We start from the raw sequence: 20,157 nt of genomic DNA, 5'->3' as shown, positions 1-20,157 counted from the left end.
TCCTTTGGATAAATTCCTAGTAATGCTGTTGCTGGGTCGTAGGGTAACTCAATTTTTAATTTTTTGAGGAAACTTCATACTGTTTTACAGAGTGGCAACATCAGTGTGCATTCCACCAACAGTGCAAGAGAGTTCCCGTTTCTCCACATCCTCCCCAACACCTGTTGTTTCCTGTGTTGTTAATTTTAGCCACTCTGACCGGTGTGAGGTGGTATCTCAATGTGGTTTTGATTTGTATTTCCCTGATAATGAGCCATGTTGAGCATCTTTCATGTGTCTCCTAGCTATCTGGATGTTTTCTTTGGAAAATGTCTATTCATGTCTTCTGCCCATTTCTTCCCTGTGTTATTGTTTTTCAGGTTTGGAGTTTGGTGAGTTCTTTATAGATTTTTGATACTAATCCTTTATCTGATATGTCATTTGCAAATATCTTCTCCCATTCCATCAGATGCCTTTTAGTTTTGTTGATTATTTCCTTTGCAGTGTAGAAGATTTTTACCTTGATGAGGTCCCAGTAGTTCATAATTGCTTTTATTTCTCTTGCCTTCAGAGACATGCCAAGTAAAGTTGTTGTGCCAAGGTCAAAGAGGTTGTTGCCTGTTTTCTCCTCTAGGATTTTGATGGTTTCCTGTCTCACATTTAGGTCTTTCATCTATTTTGAATTTATTTTTGTGTGTATGGTGTCAGAAAGTGGTTCAGTTTCATTCTTCTGCATGTTGCTGTCCAGTTCTCCCAGCACCACTTGCTAAAGAGACTCTTTTTTCCATTGGATACTCTTTCCTACTTTGTTGAAGATTAGTTGGCCATACATTTGCAGTATGATTTTTAGTGTCCTTTAGTATCCCTATACCATATCATTTAACCATTTAATGTTTTCTCTTGGTACTAAGATTAACTCAATTTTCACCTATTATAAATAATATATGATGATATATATAAACATATATATATAAACATATATATATGTATATTTTCCCATTTCCTTAGGATAATTTTCTAAACTTGACATTTCCAGGTCTAAGGATAAGACCACTTTAAAGACTTTAGATACATTTTGGCAAATTACCTTTTAGATAGTTTGTAAAGATTTTTATTTGTACAAGCAATATAAGAGAATGCCTGTAAAATTGTGATGTATCTATAGTATGTAGGTAATATATTGAGAGGTTAGGAGAATGAAAAAGTAGCAACTCACTATACATCCAAGTAAAATTAATATGGTGTATGTCAATTTTAAAATTGTATTAATAGAGCTTTAAGGGCCTGGTTTTTAAAGAAAAAATAAGAAGTGTAGTATCTACAGAGATATAGGTTACTTTTATGTGAATGCAATATTATGCAGTAAAAACAGAAAGAGGAAGAAAATATTCACTTGAGTTTTAAGTGGGGAATGCTGAAGAACTGTATGTCTCTAAAAAAGAGTATGCAATTAGGATGTTAGCTTTTAAAAAGACTCTCAGATCCCTGAATAAAATGTGACTAGGTCCATATCTGGATTTGTAAGGATGAAGAATCATATTGTCTAGCCCAGTACCTGGCAGAGTTGGAAGTCAGTAGTTTTTCAGGGATGAAGGATTGAACATGTGAAAGAAAGCACGAATGAATTTTTGTAGCTTCACATCCTTCACAAAAGCATCCCTGTTTTTTTTTTTTTCTTTTTTTTTTCTCTCTCCCTGTTGTTCTTTAAGTTGGACATGTGGAAAATCTCTCTCTTTCCCAGCTCATGTAGGACCTATCCGGAGTCTCCACATGTGAGCTGAAAGAGGCTGCCAGGACTGTTTGGTCCAGGTGGGGTGACTGGTCTAGGCTAGAGCTCTAAAATGACTCTGTAAGGAGGAGTTTCTAATGGGAACTTCATGATATTGGTAGCTGCTTCTGCGGGGGAGCCCCTGGAAGCTGGAGCAGGCATGGAGAGCCCATCATTCTGTACCTATTAATACAGTGTTGGATGGAACCAGGGTTTAATAAGTATAAATTTCCTGAGATGCTTGATGACTTGCATTTGCTCCTTTTAGCACTCAAGTGTAATGTCTGTGTGACCCTAGGTTTTAATACCCTTGTCAGGTTAAGAGCTCTAAGGACAGAAGTTTGAATAATTTTTGAATTAGATGGTTGGCCATTGAAAGGGGTCAAGTAGTAAGGAGTAGGGATAATAGGTATCCTTTAACTGAAAGGACTGGTTCATTTCTAACTTTTAAATCTTCATGCAGATTTGGGTACCGTTCCAGTCTGTTTTATTTTGTACACCTAGTGAGACAAATCCAGGGGCTCTAGAAGCCTCAATAGCAAGGGAAGGGAGATGACATTTTAGACCATTTTATCCACATTCTTTCAAATGTGTGCCTTCTCATAGTAATAATAAGTCTATAATCAGAATACATATTTATTTTTTTTTAAATTTTTTTTTAATGTTTAATTTTTATTTCTAGGAGGGAGAGAGAGAGAGACAGACAGCGTGAGCAGCGGAGGGTCAGAGAGAGAGGGAGTCACAGACTGAAATAGGCTCCAGGCTCTGAGCTGGCAGTCAGCACAGAGCCCGACGCGGGGCTCGAACCCACGAACCGCGAGATCATGACCTAAGCGAAAGTCGGACGCTTAGTCGACTAAGCCACCCAGGCGCCCCAGAATACATATTTATTTTAACTGTACTTCATGCTTCTTGGCCAGAATTGCAGTTTAAAAAAAGAAATCATCATTTCTCTTCAAAAGAAATCTGAGGGCTACTGTTGGTTTCTCATGACTGACACTGGAGACCATCTCACTGAAAGCATAATATTTAATATTCAAACATTTTTAGATGTATATAGCTAGGTGGATGGTGCTCTTTATAGGCCTGAAGGGGTTCAAAAAACTGGAGAAATTAGGTTAAAATCAGCTTTGTAGGTAGACAATAGGTAGTGAATTATAGGCTGTGAATTTGTTTTTTATTTTAATTAAAATATATGTGAAAACATGAATAAGAAATTCATAGAAGAAATCAAAATCAGAATAATATCATTTACTGATTGATGGCAGTGGCTAAATCTTACAAGGTAAGAGATCTATCATGTCTCGGTTCAGTTCTCTAGGGGAGTTTTATTTTTCTAAACCAAGACATAAATTCCCCCAAAACTGTCATATGGTTTGAACTTAGACACAAGCTGAGAATTTAGGATACTTTGACAATAATATTTGTTTGTAGGAGGAATAAAAATCCTTCAGCATAGTCTCTGATCAGAGATAGCATTAAAGCCCAACTGCTGTGGTGTGCTTATTCCAAAATCACGTTTGAAATCTGCTATTTCTAGCTTTAGCATAATTTATTAACATCTGATGAAATCTGGTGACTTACATTATCTTTCTTAGAATGAATGACATAATACCTAGGTCAAAGCAAAGCACACCATAAACTTTTTTAATGTTACAAAAATCTCCCCCACCCAAGAAAAAAAGGAAAGAAAAGGAAATCATAATCTCATCAATCAGAGTTAATGACTTAGATTTTCAATGTATATCTTTTTATATTTGCATGTATATATGTGTATGTTTTAAAATGATAATTTAAAACAATGTTTTTATAGAAAATATTTTTAACTAAATAGTTGTACATATTGAAGTTTGGGAGGATTAATTCCTGAAAGCAGAACAACTGACATCCAAAATCAAAGCATTGGCTTTACTTGCTTAAAGGAAATGAAGAAATAATCCATTGAGATTTTAGAAATAAGGAGTTGAATTTTCAGCCTGAAGACTTCCAGTTTAGTATTTAAAAGGAAAAACGTTCAGAGCAACATGTAAAGGCTTAATCTTATCTTGAGTACTGAAATTGATTTGTTGTTGTTGTTCTGTTGTTGCTAGCACCATCTTTATCGTCTTTTTTTAATTTAATTTTTTTTAACATTTTAATTTATTTTTGAGAGACAGAGAGAGAGAGAGACAGAGCGTGAGTTGGGGAGGGCAGAGAGGGAGACACAGAATCTGAAGCAGGCTCCAGGTTCTGAGCTATCAGCACAGAGCCCAACATGGGGCTCAAGCTGTGAGATCATGACCTGAGCCAAAGTCAGATACTTAACTGACTGAGCCACCCAGGCACCCCCCATCTATATCATCTTAATTTGTTGACTGTTTAATCTGTATCATGCGTTGTATTAACATTTTGTGACACTCTCACTTATTTCTTGTAACAACCCTATGATGTACGGGGTAGTGCAATCCCCATTTTATAGATGTGGGAATGAGGCATAGAAAGATTAAATCATTTGTTTCAGGCAATCTGTATAGGGAAGAAATGGTGCCATATGTGACCACAGTTTTCTATCTTTAGAGCAAGGGCTATCCAAAAGACCTCTGTAAGATGTTGATGTTCAACCTTAGTGTTCCATGGTAGAAGTCCATGAATAGGTTGAGTTTGAAGATGCAAGGCACTGAAGAAAAAGATGGACAGAGCAGCTGTGGGGGTTTTTTGTTGTTGTTGTTCTTTGTAGGTAAGTCCAATGATAATCAAGTGTTTTTCCCCTTACAACTGGAAATCTCTTTGACTCCTAGCATGAACATCTAACACAGTTACACATTTTGAAATGGAGGTAGAAACTCCTAAATTAAACATTCTCTGTGGTTTCTTACTTCAAAAACTTTATTATTTTAACTTGGTATAGTTTTGATGTAGTCTCCAGGAATCTAGGATTTAAGGTATTAACAGCATGACAAGAAAATATAGACTCTGGTTACATCAGTTTCTGAAAGTTTATGACTTTTAATTTAGATTTCATGTGTACAACTTCTTTGATTTGACAAGATTACTTGCTCTGTCTGAAGCATAAACTGGCATTCCCACAAGGAAATGAGATGTACAATTTCTAAGTAATAACATGACTTACTTATTTTTCTGAAGCAGCATTATCCAGATGAGATTTTCTTCATTTTCATATAAATTTTTCATTTTGAAGTTAGTGCATTATTTTTCTTCTCAAAAGTTGTTTTAGAAAACTCAGGAACTGAAGTGTTTTTTTTTCTTTTTAATAAATTTTTAAATTGAAGTACAAAGAGTTATGGTTGTTATAGTGCTGTACTGTAGAACAGTTTGTCATTTAAGAAAATTTTTCTTTATGATAAGTGGTTATTCATATTTATAAATGATCAGTAAAGAAATAATTTTATTCTGTGGTGAAAATTTTATTCTGTTTTATTCTATTTCACATAATGAATATTATGTTAACATTATTTCATTATGGATAATAACAAAGCAGTGTTCAACTTTACTCAATGCTTAAATTGCCTAACTTGAGACGCAAAAGATTTCTTACCATACTTATCTAGAATATGTTTTCATTGAAAGAAATATATACATTGTTTAGATAATATACATTACTTAGGAGCCATCTTATTTAAATATGTTTTAATTTTTAAAAAATCTTTTAAACTTTAAAATATAGAAATACTATTTTCCAGCCCTTCTTTTGGGCATACGAACATGGGTGTGATACCTGATTTCTACAATTGAAAAGCTTACAGTTGAGTGCAAGAGTCATGTGTAGGCAGATACCTATAACCGGGTTTTAAGAACTATCATTAACGGTAACCTAAATAGTTAAGGGAGCAAGATTAAACTTAAGCTTGTAGAGGGGAGGAAAGATAAAAGTAAATTCTATTGTTTCCTTTATAAAATCAGATAGGGTCTTCCAGGTGTTGACTGATGATTCTAATATTTTACTGTTTGAAATTAGACATGTTTCCTTCTGGGATTTTCCCCCCTGCATAAATCTTTGTTTATAACTCATTACATTTGGTTCTAACAATTGGAGTTGGAAAAGCTGGTTGATGAGTGATTCTCTGAGGGAAAGATGAAACCAAGTGTCAAGATTTGAGTCAATGGGGATTCTTTTGTCCTTGGCCTTGGAGCACCAGGTTGTAAATTTCCTGACTTCTACAAGGAAACTTCAGGTTTTTTTTTTTTTTTTTAATTTTTAATGTTTTATTTATTTCTGAGAGTGAGAGAGAGAGACAGCATGAACAGGGGAGGGATCAGAGACAGAGGGAGACACAGAATCTAAAACAGGCTCCAGGCTTTGAGCTAGCCGTCAGCACAGAGCCTGACATGGGGTTCAAACCCACGGACCGTGAGATCACGACCTGAGCCAAAGTCAGATGCTTAACTGACTGAGCCACCCAGGTGCCCCCAGGTTTGTTTTTTTAAAAGATATCACCGAGAAAAGTCACCATCCAAGCTGTGCTTTGAGAGATCAGTAGAATTTTCCAAGTAGGGTAAAGGTATTCTGCGCAGAAGGACAATCAGATGATGGGAGACCCAAAGGAAAGTATGAAATTGAGGTTGACTCAACAGTATTTTAGTGTGGGGAACAGGGTGAATGGTGATACTGTTAACTAAAGAGGGGAATGCAGAAGTATAACTGGGAGCTGAAGCGGAATATGATCTCTCTTCTGGGCATGTTAACTTGGGGGAAGTTTTTAGGAATTTAATTAATTGATATTTTTTATTTTTTCCACTGAAAATTATTAATCACCTTATGTGCCTGGCTATTAAGAACACAGACATAAGAAACAACATATTCTTTTTTTTTTTTTTTTACAAATAGTTTATTGTCAAATTAGTTTCCACATAACACTCAGTGCTCATCCCCATAAGTGTCCTCCTCCATGCCCATCCCTCCTCCCCCCCACATCCATCAGTCCTCAGTTTTTGTCAGCATTCAAGAGTCTCTCATGGTTTGTCTCTCTCCTTTTCCCCCACCATTTCCCCCCTTCTTCTCCCCCTTGTTCTCTGTCAAGTTCCTCCTAATCCTCCTATACGTGCACACATATGATATTTGTCCTTCTCTGCCTGACTTATTTCGCTCAGCATAACACCCTCAAGGTCCATCCATGTTGCTACACATGGCCAGATTTCATGGTTTCTCATTGCCATGTAGTATTCCATGGTATAGATAAACCACATCTTCTTGATCCATTCATCTGTTGATGGACACTTAGGCTCTTTCGATGTTTTAGCTATTGTGGAGAGTGCTGCTATGAACATTGGGGTCCATGTGCTCCTATGCCTCAGCATTTCTGTATCCCTTGGGTAAATTCCTAGCAGTGCTATTGCTGGGTCATAGGGGACTTCTATTCTTAAAATGCTTTATAGACGTTTGGGAAGAGAGACAAGTCAGTAGTTACAAACCACATTTAAATACACTGTGATAGATATGATCACAGGTTGTGATGAGGAACTTGAAAGTTTTGAATACCTGATGGAGACTGAAGATGGAAAAGGGGAGAAGGAGAAATGAGGATTATTAGGAAAGAATCCCTGTGAGATTGCCTCATGAGACTCAAATATTATTTTTAGTATGAATTAACCAGATGGCAGAAAGTGAAAAGAGGGGGCAACATTGGGGGCAGAAATATTTACTTATATGATGCCTTGAAAGTGTCAGTGAATAACCTCCTTATGGTTTAATTTAATCTGTGAGAACTACACAGGTGGGGATTGAATGGGTCCTGCAGATCATGTGTGTCTTGATTTTGATCTTGAAGCCAGTCATGTTGGTAGTGTTGGGAAGTTAGTGAAGGATTTAAAGTAGAAGAATGACTTGATCAGATGAGATTCCCAGCAATCACTTAGAATCTCCTGTGCTAGAATCATAGAAAAGTAGTTGGTGTTGGAGCATAAATCTAACTGAGGGTAAAAAGTACTTCCTACTTTGTTGTAGAGTCAGGTAAACAAAAATGACAATATGTTAAGTGTTGTAGTGTGAAGCACTATGAATTGAGTACAGAGAAAGAAGTGATTTATGACTATGCATTTAGGAGTCATTGGTATATGGGTGATATTTGCAACTGAGAATATTGATTAGATTTTTCAAGGAAAATTTAAAAACAGTAATGAATGAGCTAAAAGTAGAATTCTGGAAAAATGCAAACTTCATGGCATAATGGTTGAAGAAGAATTGTCTAAAGCTATGATTTTTGTGCTGTGGATGGTAATTTATTAGTAGGTTGTAAAATCAAGGTTGTGGATGTGAACTTAATATGGTTTGTTACAGATAGAATTTTAAAAACAGATTAGGAGAGAATAAAAAATATCAGAGTATATGTAGTAAAGGTAATTACTATTTTGGTGAATTTTGTTCAGAAGTATATATTTGTTCATGTGTCTAAAACACATTTCTCATTATGAACAGTGGTCACAAACTTTTGAAAAACACCAATAAAAGGGACTGAGGAAGAGCAGTTAGAAATTACTAAATCACCTTTGTTCTTCACTAATTTGATGGTAAGAAAAAGAAACAAACTTGGTGAAAATGCAGTGGGAAGGAGGTTTTTTTCTTTGTGGTTCAAATGGTGTGACCCTAGGCCACCTTTATTACATCAGTTGTATAGGAGGAAGAATACAAAGAAATAAGGGAAAGAGACTTGCAGGATACTAAACTCAAAGACAAAATATGAAGGAGAGAGAATGAACTCCTATGGAAGATGACTTTTTTTTAAGTTCATTTATTTATTTTTGAGAGAGTGAACATCATGCATGAGCGGGGGTTTGGGGGAGACAGAAAGAGAGAGAGAGAGAGAGAGAGAATCCCAAGAATCCCAATCTGTGCTGATAGCACAGAGCCCAATGCAAGGCTTGAGCTCACAAACCCTGAGATCATGACCTGAGGCGAAATCAAGAGCTGGGAGGTCAACTGACTGAGCCACCCAGGTGCCCCAGAAAAGCTGAATTTTTAATCTAACTGTGTGATAGCAAAAGCATTCCCTAGCACATGGCCCAAAAAAGCCCCTTGGATTCATCCTACTATATCAGCTCTGTTCCTTATTATGGGTAGAACCAGAGGACGAACCTGGGAAAGGATACAAAACTATCTATCATTAAAATTTTGTGATGTAGGGGCACCTGGGTGGCTCAGTCGGTTAAGTGTCCAACTTCAGCTCAGGTCATGCTCATGGTTTGTGGGTTTGAGCCCTGCATCGGGCTCTGTGCTGACAGCTACCTCAGAGCCTGGAGCCTGTTTCAGATTCTGTGTGTCCCTCTCTCTCTGACCCTCCCCTGCTCATGCTGTCTCTCTCTCTCAGAAACAAATAAAAAACATTATAAAAAAATTAAAAAAAAATTTTGTGATGTAGTATTACCAGTAATAGGGATTACTAAGAGCTTGACTATGGGTCAAGAACTGTTCTATAATCTTTGAGTGAATCATTTCACCAAGTAAGTTAAAATTTGTAAGCTCTTAGAACAGTGCCTTGCATTCAGTATGTCTGGCTCTTATTAATAGAACAGTGTACGTGATAAGCACTCGGTGGAGTAATGGCTATTATTGTGTATTATTACTAATTAGGTAAGTTACTAATTATCATCACTTTACTAGTAAGGAAATTGAAGCATAATAAAGTTAAGTAAGTTGCTCACGATCATTTAGCTAGAAAGAAATGGAATTATTCTTTTCTGACTTGGAGGTGAAAGACTGATTAGGATAGTTACATGGTGAGTTACATGATCATTGGTGCCTGAAGTATGATGATCGGAGAGGAAAGAGAAAAGATGGACCATAAATGAAAGATATTGTGAAGGAAGATAAAAAAACCTCCTTAGCTTGACGACTGGTTAGATAAGAAGTAAAAAGATAACTAAGATTTTAAGCTGGTTGACTGGAGAAAGGTAAATAAGATGTAAGAAAATAAGGAAGGAAAACTTTTTTGCTAAGAAATCATGACAAAATCCATTTAATCATGTTGAGCTTTACGTAAGGTAGTCCAATGAAATGAGTAGCCGGAATTCAAAACTAAAGATAGAGATATTTAGGCATTATCACACAAAGGAGTTGGTAGAAGCTGTGGGAGTGTTTGAGATCTTCAAAAATAACCAATATATTTTGGCCACAAAAAAAAAAACCTGGGTAGTCCAAAATAAGATCATGATAATTGCCCTCACAGCTTTGCCCACATCTGCTTTGTAGAAATCTACAAATTCAGGAATCGTTGAAAAAGAGCGTAATTGCTAACTGCTCTGGCAGCTGGCTGTGGTCTGGCATCCATGGTCTTCCTGCCTCTGGCCGAGGATGCTGTGGCTCCATCTCCTCTTGCTGCCGCTGTCAGTGAAAGCGGAGAGGCTCGGCTCTGGTTTGTTTGGCCCCTTGCCCACCAGCACAGAAACTGCAGTTTCCCCTCATGGCGTCCTCAGAGACCCTGGAGAGTCTATGGTGAGAAAGCTCGCCTAGTTTTTCTTTTTCTTTTCTCATTTTCACTATTCCCACCTCAGGTTTCAGACTTGTTATCCACTGGCTTTTTTGGCACCCCTGTCCAAGTGACAGGCCTGCTGGCTTCATGGTTCCTCAATCAAATTTTTATGCCTCGGCGTTTCCTGACCTTCAGATGAATTCCTTACAAAATGTGTCTCGATTTTTGCCCTATCAATCCTCAGGCACATCTCGACTCATCTGAATCCTAGGATGAAGGTCACTTATTAGGTTTAAACTGGGACCAGGACCCTTACTCCTTGTTGTGTTTAGAAAGGAGAGATCAGAGTGGGAAATTCCCACATCTTCCATGATTGTCCCATTCCCTGTTTCTTCTGCTCCCTTCTTTTCTTCATGTGGGTGTTTTCCTGGTTGATTGGAAATAATTTCTTTTCCACAAATGTAACAGTGATGTGCACTACTGTGGAATTAGATCCCATCTGAATATTCTGTTGGGAGGTTTGATTCACTTCTTCCTCATTTTTTTTTTAAATCCTTTTTAAAGCTTTTCATACTTCTTTACCGGAGCTTAGTAAAGATTTGAATATCTAGCACATTTTCCTTTCAAATAAGTATTGGTAATGTATTTCCCCCCCAGGTTCACCTGTGAAGAATACTGATGAGTCTTTTTGAGAACTCATCATTGGCAGTTACTTTAGAACAGCAATTTATTGAAAGCTACTATATTAGAAATGTTTTATTGCACGGCACTAGAGCTATGAAGTGCAAGGAACCATGAAGATTGAAAAATACAAATGATAGATGTGTCTCTTTCTCCTTATTTTTTAGCCTTCTTTGAATCCTGGGGGGAGCCAGTCATCTGATGTGGTACTCTTGAACCACTGGAAAGTGAGGAATTTTGAAGTACAACGTGGTGACATTGTGTCATTGGTGTAAGTAAATCAGAAACATATTTGTATATAAAATTATTTATGATTGTCTTATTTACCTGGTAATTTGCTGTATCATTGCCAATTATTAAATTAATAGGTACATTTTAAATGTAATATATTTTTAAAAATCATTTTTGAAATGAAACAATCCTTTATAAAAGGATTTTTCTTTTATATCTAAATATATCAGTTGATTGACACACGTGAATTTGGGAAAATATCTTTAATGAAATGTTGGTAAGAAATTATATTGTTGATCTAGAGTACTTATATTTGGGGTCAGTTGGAGTATTTTGAAATTTTGCGTCTTGGAAGCAACTTTTTTATTACTCTTATCTTTATTAGTTTGTGTGGGTACACAATATTTCTGGAAGATGATAACTGTGACATGAAATTCAGTGACATTTTTATAGGTCAGTAATTGAATGGAAATAAGACAATTTGGAAGATTAGGAGACTGGAGGCTTTTGTTTAGGACCAAAAGGTGGCACTGTTTCTCTGCTAAAGTATTATGACTGGTCAGGAACAAAAATTTCATTCCATCTTAATGTAGAAAAAGAATGTCAAAGTGTGTATAACTGACACAGTGATATAATACATAGTCCCAGTACGTGCTTGGTTGGTTTAGATTTGAGATTTGTTGTTGTTTTTTTTTTAAAGTAAATTCACACTGAGAAGACTCAGAACTTGCCTGCTTCTCTTTTCAGCTACTTACACAAATGTTTTAATATGATTCTCTGTTATGGTAGTCAGTGCACTGGAGTAGCAATTAATGTAGCAGATATTGTCATTTATTTTAATGATAGTAATATCTTGGCATTTGGTGAAGACTTCCAATTTATATTTCTAGTTCTTAAATTGGAATAATTGTTTTTTGTTGGATGAGAATTTATAATTGTGTGGTAAGAGCGAAACGTGATCTACTTGTTCATACTTCACCTTTGGCTAGAGGTTAGTGGAAATAGATGTTTCGTAAATGTGTCTCCTTCAAGCCTGTTTCACCAGGATTCATATGGAAACATATTAACTAAATCTGGTTAGTCACTAATAAAATAAATACATTCAGGCAGAGTTTTTATGTGGCAGACGTCCAAGGATGGGGATTCAATGCTTCTCATGTTCTTGAGAGTTTTCTTTAATATTAACCTGCTCTTTGGACTATACTTTTATTTTGTCATTCAGGGTACTTTTTCTGCAACCTCCTTAACAACCTTTTCCATGCTGGGTTAGCCTGTTGTGTGCTCATTATTCTTTTGCCTTTGGTTTGACAAGGTTACATTCTCACTTAGTCGGTGATGGAGAGGATACCCACCCAAGTGAAAGAGGTCACACTATAAGCAGACAATTGTGCAGTTTTTTTTTTTTCCGTGAGAAACATGCTGACTATCTCTAAGCAAGTAAATTTGAGTAGGTAATTGGAAAAAAAAAAGGCTCCTTGAAATTCAGAGTTGCATGAGACCAAAAAAGTATGCTAGCATATTGTGGACTATGTGAAAAAGAGAATACTATTCTCTTATGTAAATATGCAACTAATTGATATTTATTATATAAATTAATTTTAAAATAATATATTTGAATTGGGATTGATATAATAAATTATAGTTACTTTGGTTGAACTGTATTTTTAATGAGTTAATTATGTGCTGTATCTCTGTCATGTACAAGTAACGTAAATTTTTTTCATAATGCTTATTGCTAGCAGAAGCCATTTGTGTGAAAGAATGCTTAGTGATTGGTATTATTTATTTAACAACAAATAATCATTAAGCAATGATTGTTATTTTTTCTTGAGAAAGAAACAAAAAGTCTTTTGCTGAATTCTTTTTAGCATGATGTAATACTATATAAAATACATTATTTAAAGTTTCCTTTTAATTTTGTGAGCAAAAATGCTTTCTAAATGTCCTTATATTTGTATACATTTTCTAGACTGCTTCATTTGGAAAGATTGATGTTTGTTTGATTTATGTTCATTAATATATATTTAATTGATGTCAACACTGGATATTTGCTTTTCTTATAAAATGTGTCAGTCTGGTTTTAACTCAGATGTTACTTATCATTACTACATCGAAACATTTTATCTATTTGAAAAGTATGTGACTCATAAGAAATGGGTGACTAAATTTGAATTAGGGCTAAATATAAAATGTAGTTTGTCATTTTGTTTACAAATTGATATAACACATTTCACTGATATATAAATAATCTTTGGAAACAAGGTAGTATGATAATTTATATTTTAAAGAATCTTGGGACAGCATTTTATATATTTAGTGTATGTGGAAATACAGCATTTTAATGATAATATTATATATGCATTTCTGGAAAACTGCAGCTGCAAATTCATAAAGTAGTAGGGCTTACGCAGCTTTGCAACGAGAGCACTAATGAAAACAATAACAATTCAGTAAAAGTGCTAGCACTGTTTAAAAGACATGACATTTTTAATAAATAAACACTGAAGTAAATGTAGGATTTATTTAAAACCAAAAGGGTGAAGACGACTTGATGGAAGGGTACAAGGGCAGAGGGACATTTTCATCAGAAGTTACAAGTAGAGAAAAGCTTGCAAGCTCTGTATAGAGTGTACTGATACCAGAGATATATTTTCTGTTCCTTGTTCAGTGTTACCTTACCTTACTTACTTACCTACTGACTAACTGACTTACTTTGTTTACGTATTTATGTATGTATTTACTAATTTATATTTTTGAAACAAAGATCAGGGTTAACCTTGCAATAATAATTTCTACGAAAAGAACTGAATATAATTCCTGGCTTACTGCCATTAGAATGCTTAGCCTTCAGTTGCTATTATTAACGAAGCAGCTCATTAATGATCTGGGAAAAGATTACATATGAACCAATGCAGTTTCTGCTTTACACCGAAACCCTTTCTTATGGCCTATAAGCTCATTTACGTTACAGAAACACATGCTGTAGCAGAGCAGACTTTTCTTTTCTATTGCAAGGGGTTTTGTTCAGAGCTCACTGACCAAGGCTGTTCCCAGCGTGGAAGATCTAAGGGGTACATACTAGAAGATGCTTCTCTGCATCTCTTCCTTACCTTTTCCTGTCACTTTCTTTCTGTGAAAAGTTGGTTTCAGTGGAGCTAATGTTTAAGCATGCCATTCAGTAATGTTAAATCAAAAGGTATATTTATTTAATAACATTACTTGTGACATAAAACATTATTTCCTGTCATCAAGTCCTGAGTATTGCTGAGTGTATGTAGGTGACATCATACTCTCTTAGTGGATTTGCAAACTAATAGTGGTGATTAAGGAGGATTTTCTATTCCTTGGAATTGACTTTTCGTTAACCTGTGTGATGGCCTTCTGCAATAGGCTTAACATAAGTAGCATATTTACAGTGATCTATCAATGAACAATTCCATTAGGACAGAGGTTCTTTCATAATAAAGTTTCAAATAATCATATTTAAAAGTGTTTTAACTTTTTATTTTGAAATGATAGTAGACTTCAAGAAAGGTTGTAAAAGTAGTATAGAGAGTTCCCATATAACTTTTTTTTTTTTTAGCTTTATTGATGGTATAATTGACAAATAAAGTTCTGGTGTTTTAAGTGTACAGTGGGATGATTTCACACACACACACACACACACACACACACACACACACACTGTGATAGGATTTTCCCCCCACTGAATTAATTAACACATTGTTAACTTACATATTTTCTTTTTTTGTGTGTGTGTGAGAAGATTTAAGTTCTACTTTCTAAGCAAATTTCAGTTATACAGTATGTTCAGTTATATAGTTATACATTATGTATAGTATGTCTCCATGTTACACATTAGATCCTCAGACTATTCATCTTATACTCCCTTAAATTAACATTGTACACTACCATGGTACAATTATTGAGATGAGGAAGTTGACATTGACACAATACTGTTAACTAGTTTGCACACCTTATATGAGTTTCACCCATCTTCTCCTTTTTCTATGCCAAGATCCTATGCAGGATCCCATATTTCATTTTTATTTTTTATGTACCTCTAGTCTCCTTGAATCCGATAGTTCCTAATTTGCCTCATTTGTTCTTTTTTTTTTGAACTTGACACTTTGGAAGGATCTTGCCAGTTATTTTGTAGGGAAATCTGTACCTTTAGAAACGTTGAGATAAGCATATATTCCACAGGAGAAGCACTGTGTCGATGGCAGTTGCTGGGGAAGCTGTGTCAGTGATAAGAGCTGGGGAGGTGGGTTAGACAGCCAGACAAGGAAACTTTCAGGCATGTAAGTCATATTGGTTCCTTAGGACCACATAGTTGGGTAATGACTGAGACTCCATGGCTTCTGGAAGTCCACACACTCACGTTTACTGCTGCTAGGAAGCCAGGAGGAAGATCTAGGTGGAGAAAGGCTAAAATTTGTAGTAGAGATAGAAGAGAAGGAACTCAGGCTAGATCGCGAATGGTACTACACGGAGCCCATGTTCACTTCTAGAGTAAGAAGGTTAGGGTGGGGAATTTCTCATTTCATGAGTACCTCTATGTATCAGGCATTGTGCTAAGTACTTTGTGTATGCCATTTTTACTTAATTCTCATAACAATATTTGGAGATAGTTATTTTTAATACAATGAAAATGAGGTTTACTAAGTAAATAGCAAGAAAATATCAAAGCCAGAAGGCAAATCCAGGTCCACTTGACTCTGAATCTGTCCTCTCCCATATAGCAGGTAAATGTGGCTATTGAGCAGCTGAAGTGGTTACTGCCACTTGTTAAAACAATAATATTTTAGATATCTTCAGCCAAATAAAAATACCTTATTGAGATTAACTTAACCTGCTTCTTTTTCTTTTTTTTTTTTTAACATAACTAGTAGAACATTCAAAATTACACATGTGACACTGTGTTTCTGTTGGACAGTCAACACTGTCTGAACCTTTTCCGTCAAGCACTCTGCTTTCCTGCAGTGTGTCTAAGGTGAGCTCATGTGAGATCCTAAAGTCTCGGGTGGAAAAATACTAAGGTAGTTGCTATGAAGCGAAGGCAGACTCACAAATATAGCTGAACGCTTTGTGTTGGTGAGAGTATTGGGGTGATCAGGTCCAAAGACAAAGGAAAAAAGACCTGCAGATCTACGAGAGAGAGAACAAAAAGGTCTCCACAACAGGTTTGTTTGTTTGTTTGTTTGTTGTTGATTGTTCCAATCCCTCTGTGGGGCTTGATGTCACAACCCTAAGGTCAAGAGCCACATACTCAACTGACTCAGCCAGCCAGTCACCTCCACTACAGTTTTTAATACATATTGACTTTGTTATTTTCCAGTCACTGTGCTAAGAGTTCTGTATTTTTACTGAGTTCTTATTTTAACTACCCTCCACAAGTAAGTACTATTGTTATTCCTATTTTATAGATGAGAATACTGAAGTATAGAGAGGTTAAGTAATTTGCTTAAGGACATACAGTTAGTCAGTGGAAGAGCAAAGTTTTGAAGTGCCTCTCATCAAATCCTATGTTTTTAACCTTCAAGCTCTAAAGCCTCCATATACTGTGGTTGTGGTTTGGTTGAGGACACTTACTCTCAGCAAGGAAGTCAAGCAGGCCCTAATATCTCTATATCTATCATTTATCCCTATTTCTGTAATGAAATTTATGATATAGCTATTCATGAAATGTAGTTTCTTCATTAATAGAAATAAGACATTATTATGAACTTATAGTGTACATACAGTTTCTACAGCTGTTTTGTGTAATTGCCACTTTCAACAGATGGCCACTGTGGTGGCTACACCTCTAGCAGTGAATGTTAGCAAAGAGTTATGAAGATTTCAGCCAGGGAAATAGATGAAATAGAATAGAGCCTTTGGGGGGAAGAAAAAAGAAGGGTGCTAGTTCCTTTGTGTTTTGAGTACTTGTAAATCTTTAAGGATCCCTTGATCCATGAAGGTAAATTAATTGGAATCTGCTAAAAAACCAAATTCATGTTTTGAACAAATGCGTAGAGCAATGATAATACTGTATAATGACCCATAATTATATTAAAAGCCAGTTATCTGTTGAGCTTGAAAATATAATTGTGGATGCTTATCTACTAAATCTGTATTCATTCCTTGTTTTTGCTTGTTGATAGCCAGATATTTTTCTGAGTATTGTAGGTAATATTGTATATTTCAGGAACACAAATTTAAAAAGACCACAACTTTTATTTATTTATTTATTAAAATTTTTACAATGTTCATTTATTTTTGTGAGAGAGAGAGCACAAGCAAGGTGGGGGGTGGGGCAGAGAGAGAGGGAGACACAAAATCCAGAGCAGGCTCCAGGCTCTGAGCTGTCAGCACAGAGTCCTATGTGAGGCTTGAACTTGTGAACTGTGAGATTATGACCTGAGTCAAAGTCAAATCCTCAACTGACTGTGCCACCCAGGTGCCCCAAGACCATGACTTTTAAAGAAAGGTTCTATAAGCAGGATTAAATTTCTTTTCTTTTTCCTCTTCTTCTTCCTCCTCCTCCTCCTTCTTCTTTTTCCCCTTCTCCTTCTCCTCCTTCTGCTTCTTTTAATTAATTGACTGTAAAAATGGCAGAGAGTGAAATCCAGGTTGCAGTTCATTTTGATGAGAGATTTAGTTTTTGGCACTTTCAATTACTCATAGTAGTTGGCATTCATTACTAAGCATATTTGCAAATGATACTTTAAAAAATGAGACAGTGTAAGTATTATTGCTATCATTTCATTTGATATAGATTAAACTGATTTTGTAACTGCTACTTATAGGCAAACAAAAAGTTAATGCCTTCAAGGTAGTCCTTGGTATCAATTTGCTTTCTTGAGTAGGATAAACTGTCTCTACAATTGTTACACATTTAATTATGAATAAAACATTTTCTTAGTTCTGAGACAAATTATTGCTTACAAATGTTTCAGTGATCATAAATTTCAATTTTGAGTTATCGAGATTTTATGGTAATGTAACTATAGGATATATCCATAGCTTCTGCTCAGCCCATTTCATAAATCTTATATCCTTTGAGAGATGACTAGGAATTGTCAAAGAACAAAGTTATACAAGCAACATTCTATGAAATAGTAGGCATTTATGTTTGTAGCTGTTTTTATTTTTACTGTGAAAAAATCCAGTATCTAAGAACACTGTGACTTTTATTAAAAAAAAAAAAAAAAAGTTCAGGACAGCATTTATAAAGAAGAAGCTCCCAAATACACATTTTATGTTATATGTAAGAAATTAGATTGAACTGTTAAGGAGAAGCATTTTGAATAATAAGTTTAAATAATAATTCTAGCAGAGAAATAATTAGAATTTTGGAGAAGCAGATAGTTTAGGTTTCAGGCAGTAAATGTAACTCAGAAAAATACACTGTTACATAGGTAGAGTCAACCTGTTTTAAATACTTCTGGAGCCAAAAAGATATAGATACATGTATAAAGATAGGCTGTTAAGATCAATCAATATCTGATTTCCATTTTCATCTGTGATAGACTAGTTCGTTTCAAACTAAGGCCCTTACTGAGAAACATGAAGAAGCTTCATTAAAAAAAATCGACATGCATTATAGCTCTATCAAGAGGCAAAGATCCACTGAAGAGAAACACATTGAGGTGTGCCTTGTATTCAGTGCCACTTTTGACTTTGAGTTATTTGTCACTTTGTAAGCTCCACAGGCCACGAGACTGAGAAGCCTAAGAGTGGCAGCCAAGATGGTGAGTTGAGCAGAATTTTGATAGTTTTACACTGCTAGAAAGTCAAACCAGAGTTCAAGGAGGAAAAGTCACAACCCCAGTAAAATACTCCATACTTTTACCTGGGATGCTTGAAGGGTGTACATCCTAGAAGGGAGAACTAGAAATAACCATAATTGATACAAATTGAGATGTAGCCTCTGATAAACTCGACCCTGATTTTAATGTGGTCTGCCTTTACTTTAACTGTCTGTCTTTGCTAGAAGCAAGAGACATCATGTAGAGTCTCTATAAATTTTTGTACCCAGTGCTTGGCATTCCATAAAAAAGTCACCATGCATATCAGAAGCCAGGACCAAGACAAAAACAAAATAAAACAATAAACAGTAGAAACAATCTCATACTGATCTAGCTGTTGGAATGATCAGATATGGGCTAGAAAATAATTATCATCAATATATTAAAAATTGATGAAAAGATGGATAATTACACCAAAGAACCAGATTCTATAAAAAAAGATAAAAAGGAGTTCTAGAAATGTAAACTAATATACCTGAAGACAAGAACTCAATTGATGAGTTTGATAGCAAATTAGATATAGCTGTGGAGAGGATTTATGACCAGGGTGAAAGTCACTTAGAAAGTGTGTAGACTTGGGGCGCCTGGGTGGCTTAGTTGGTTAAGTGTCCGACTTTTGCTTAGGTCATGATCTCGCGGTTTGTGGGTTCGAGCCCCGCGTCAGGCTCTGTGCTGACTGCCAGCTCAGAGCCTGGAGCCTGTTTCAGTCTGTGACCCCCTCTCTCTCTGACCCTCCCCTGCTCACGCTGTCTCTATCTCTCTCCTAGAAATAAATAAAACATTTAAAAAAATTAAAAAAAAAAGAAAGTGTGTAGACTTGACTATGGAGGAATAGAACATTGCAACATACAGTGCATTGTGCAAAAAGTATACATATCAGGTAGTGAAAAAGGCTGACCTCCATCTGATTGGAGTAGCAGAAGAGGAGGAGATAGAATGGGGAGAAAGAAGCAGTATCTGAATAAAGACAAAGTGTTCTCCAGAACTTATGAAAGATATCAATGTGCAGAATCAAGAAGCACTATAAAGCCCTTTAGGATAATTACAATGAAAAATCATATTTCAGGCACATGGTGGTGAAACCACTGAAATCCAAAGAAAAAGAAAAAAATCTTGAAAAGAGGGAAAAAAAAGACATATTATATACAAAGATGCGAAAAGATAGTTAGCTTTTTAACCAATGGGAGATGGGAGATAACCGAATGATGTCTATAATGTTCTAAAGGAAAAAAAAAATCTAGCCTAGAATTTTGTACCTATTGGTATTATTTTTCAAAAATGACAGGGAAATATACTTCTTTTC

General features: G+C 35.6%; 1 protein-coding gene across 1 annotated transcript in view; it reads left to right on the top strand.

Annotated features, from left to right (window-relative positions):
* LOC120243567 (mitochondrial inner membrane protease subunit 2-like) overlaps positions 1 to 20,157 on the top strand; it is an 827,125-nt gene that overhangs the window by 13,621 nt on the left and 793,347 nt on the right. Inside the window, exons 2-3 of the mRNA XM_039249777.1 lie at positions 9,987 to 10,063; positions 10,998 to 11,101. Of these exons, the coding sequence (XP_039105708.1) occupies positions 9,987 to 10,063; positions 10,998 to 11,101 (181 nt within the window). The remainder of the gene's footprint in view (positions 1 to 9,986; positions 10,064 to 10,997; positions 11,102 to 20,157) is intronic.

Source organism: Hyaena hyaena, unplaced genomic scaffold (genome assembly GCF_003009895.1).
Source record: "Hyaena hyaena isolate Hyena2069 unplaced genomic scaffold, ASM300989v1 scaffold_346, whole genome shotgun sequence".
Classification (NCBI taxonomy): Eukaryota; Metazoa; Chordata; class Mammalia; order Carnivora; family Hyaenidae; genus Hyaena; species Hyaena hyaena.
This window is presented reverse-complemented; position numbering and strand designations above follow the sequence as displayed.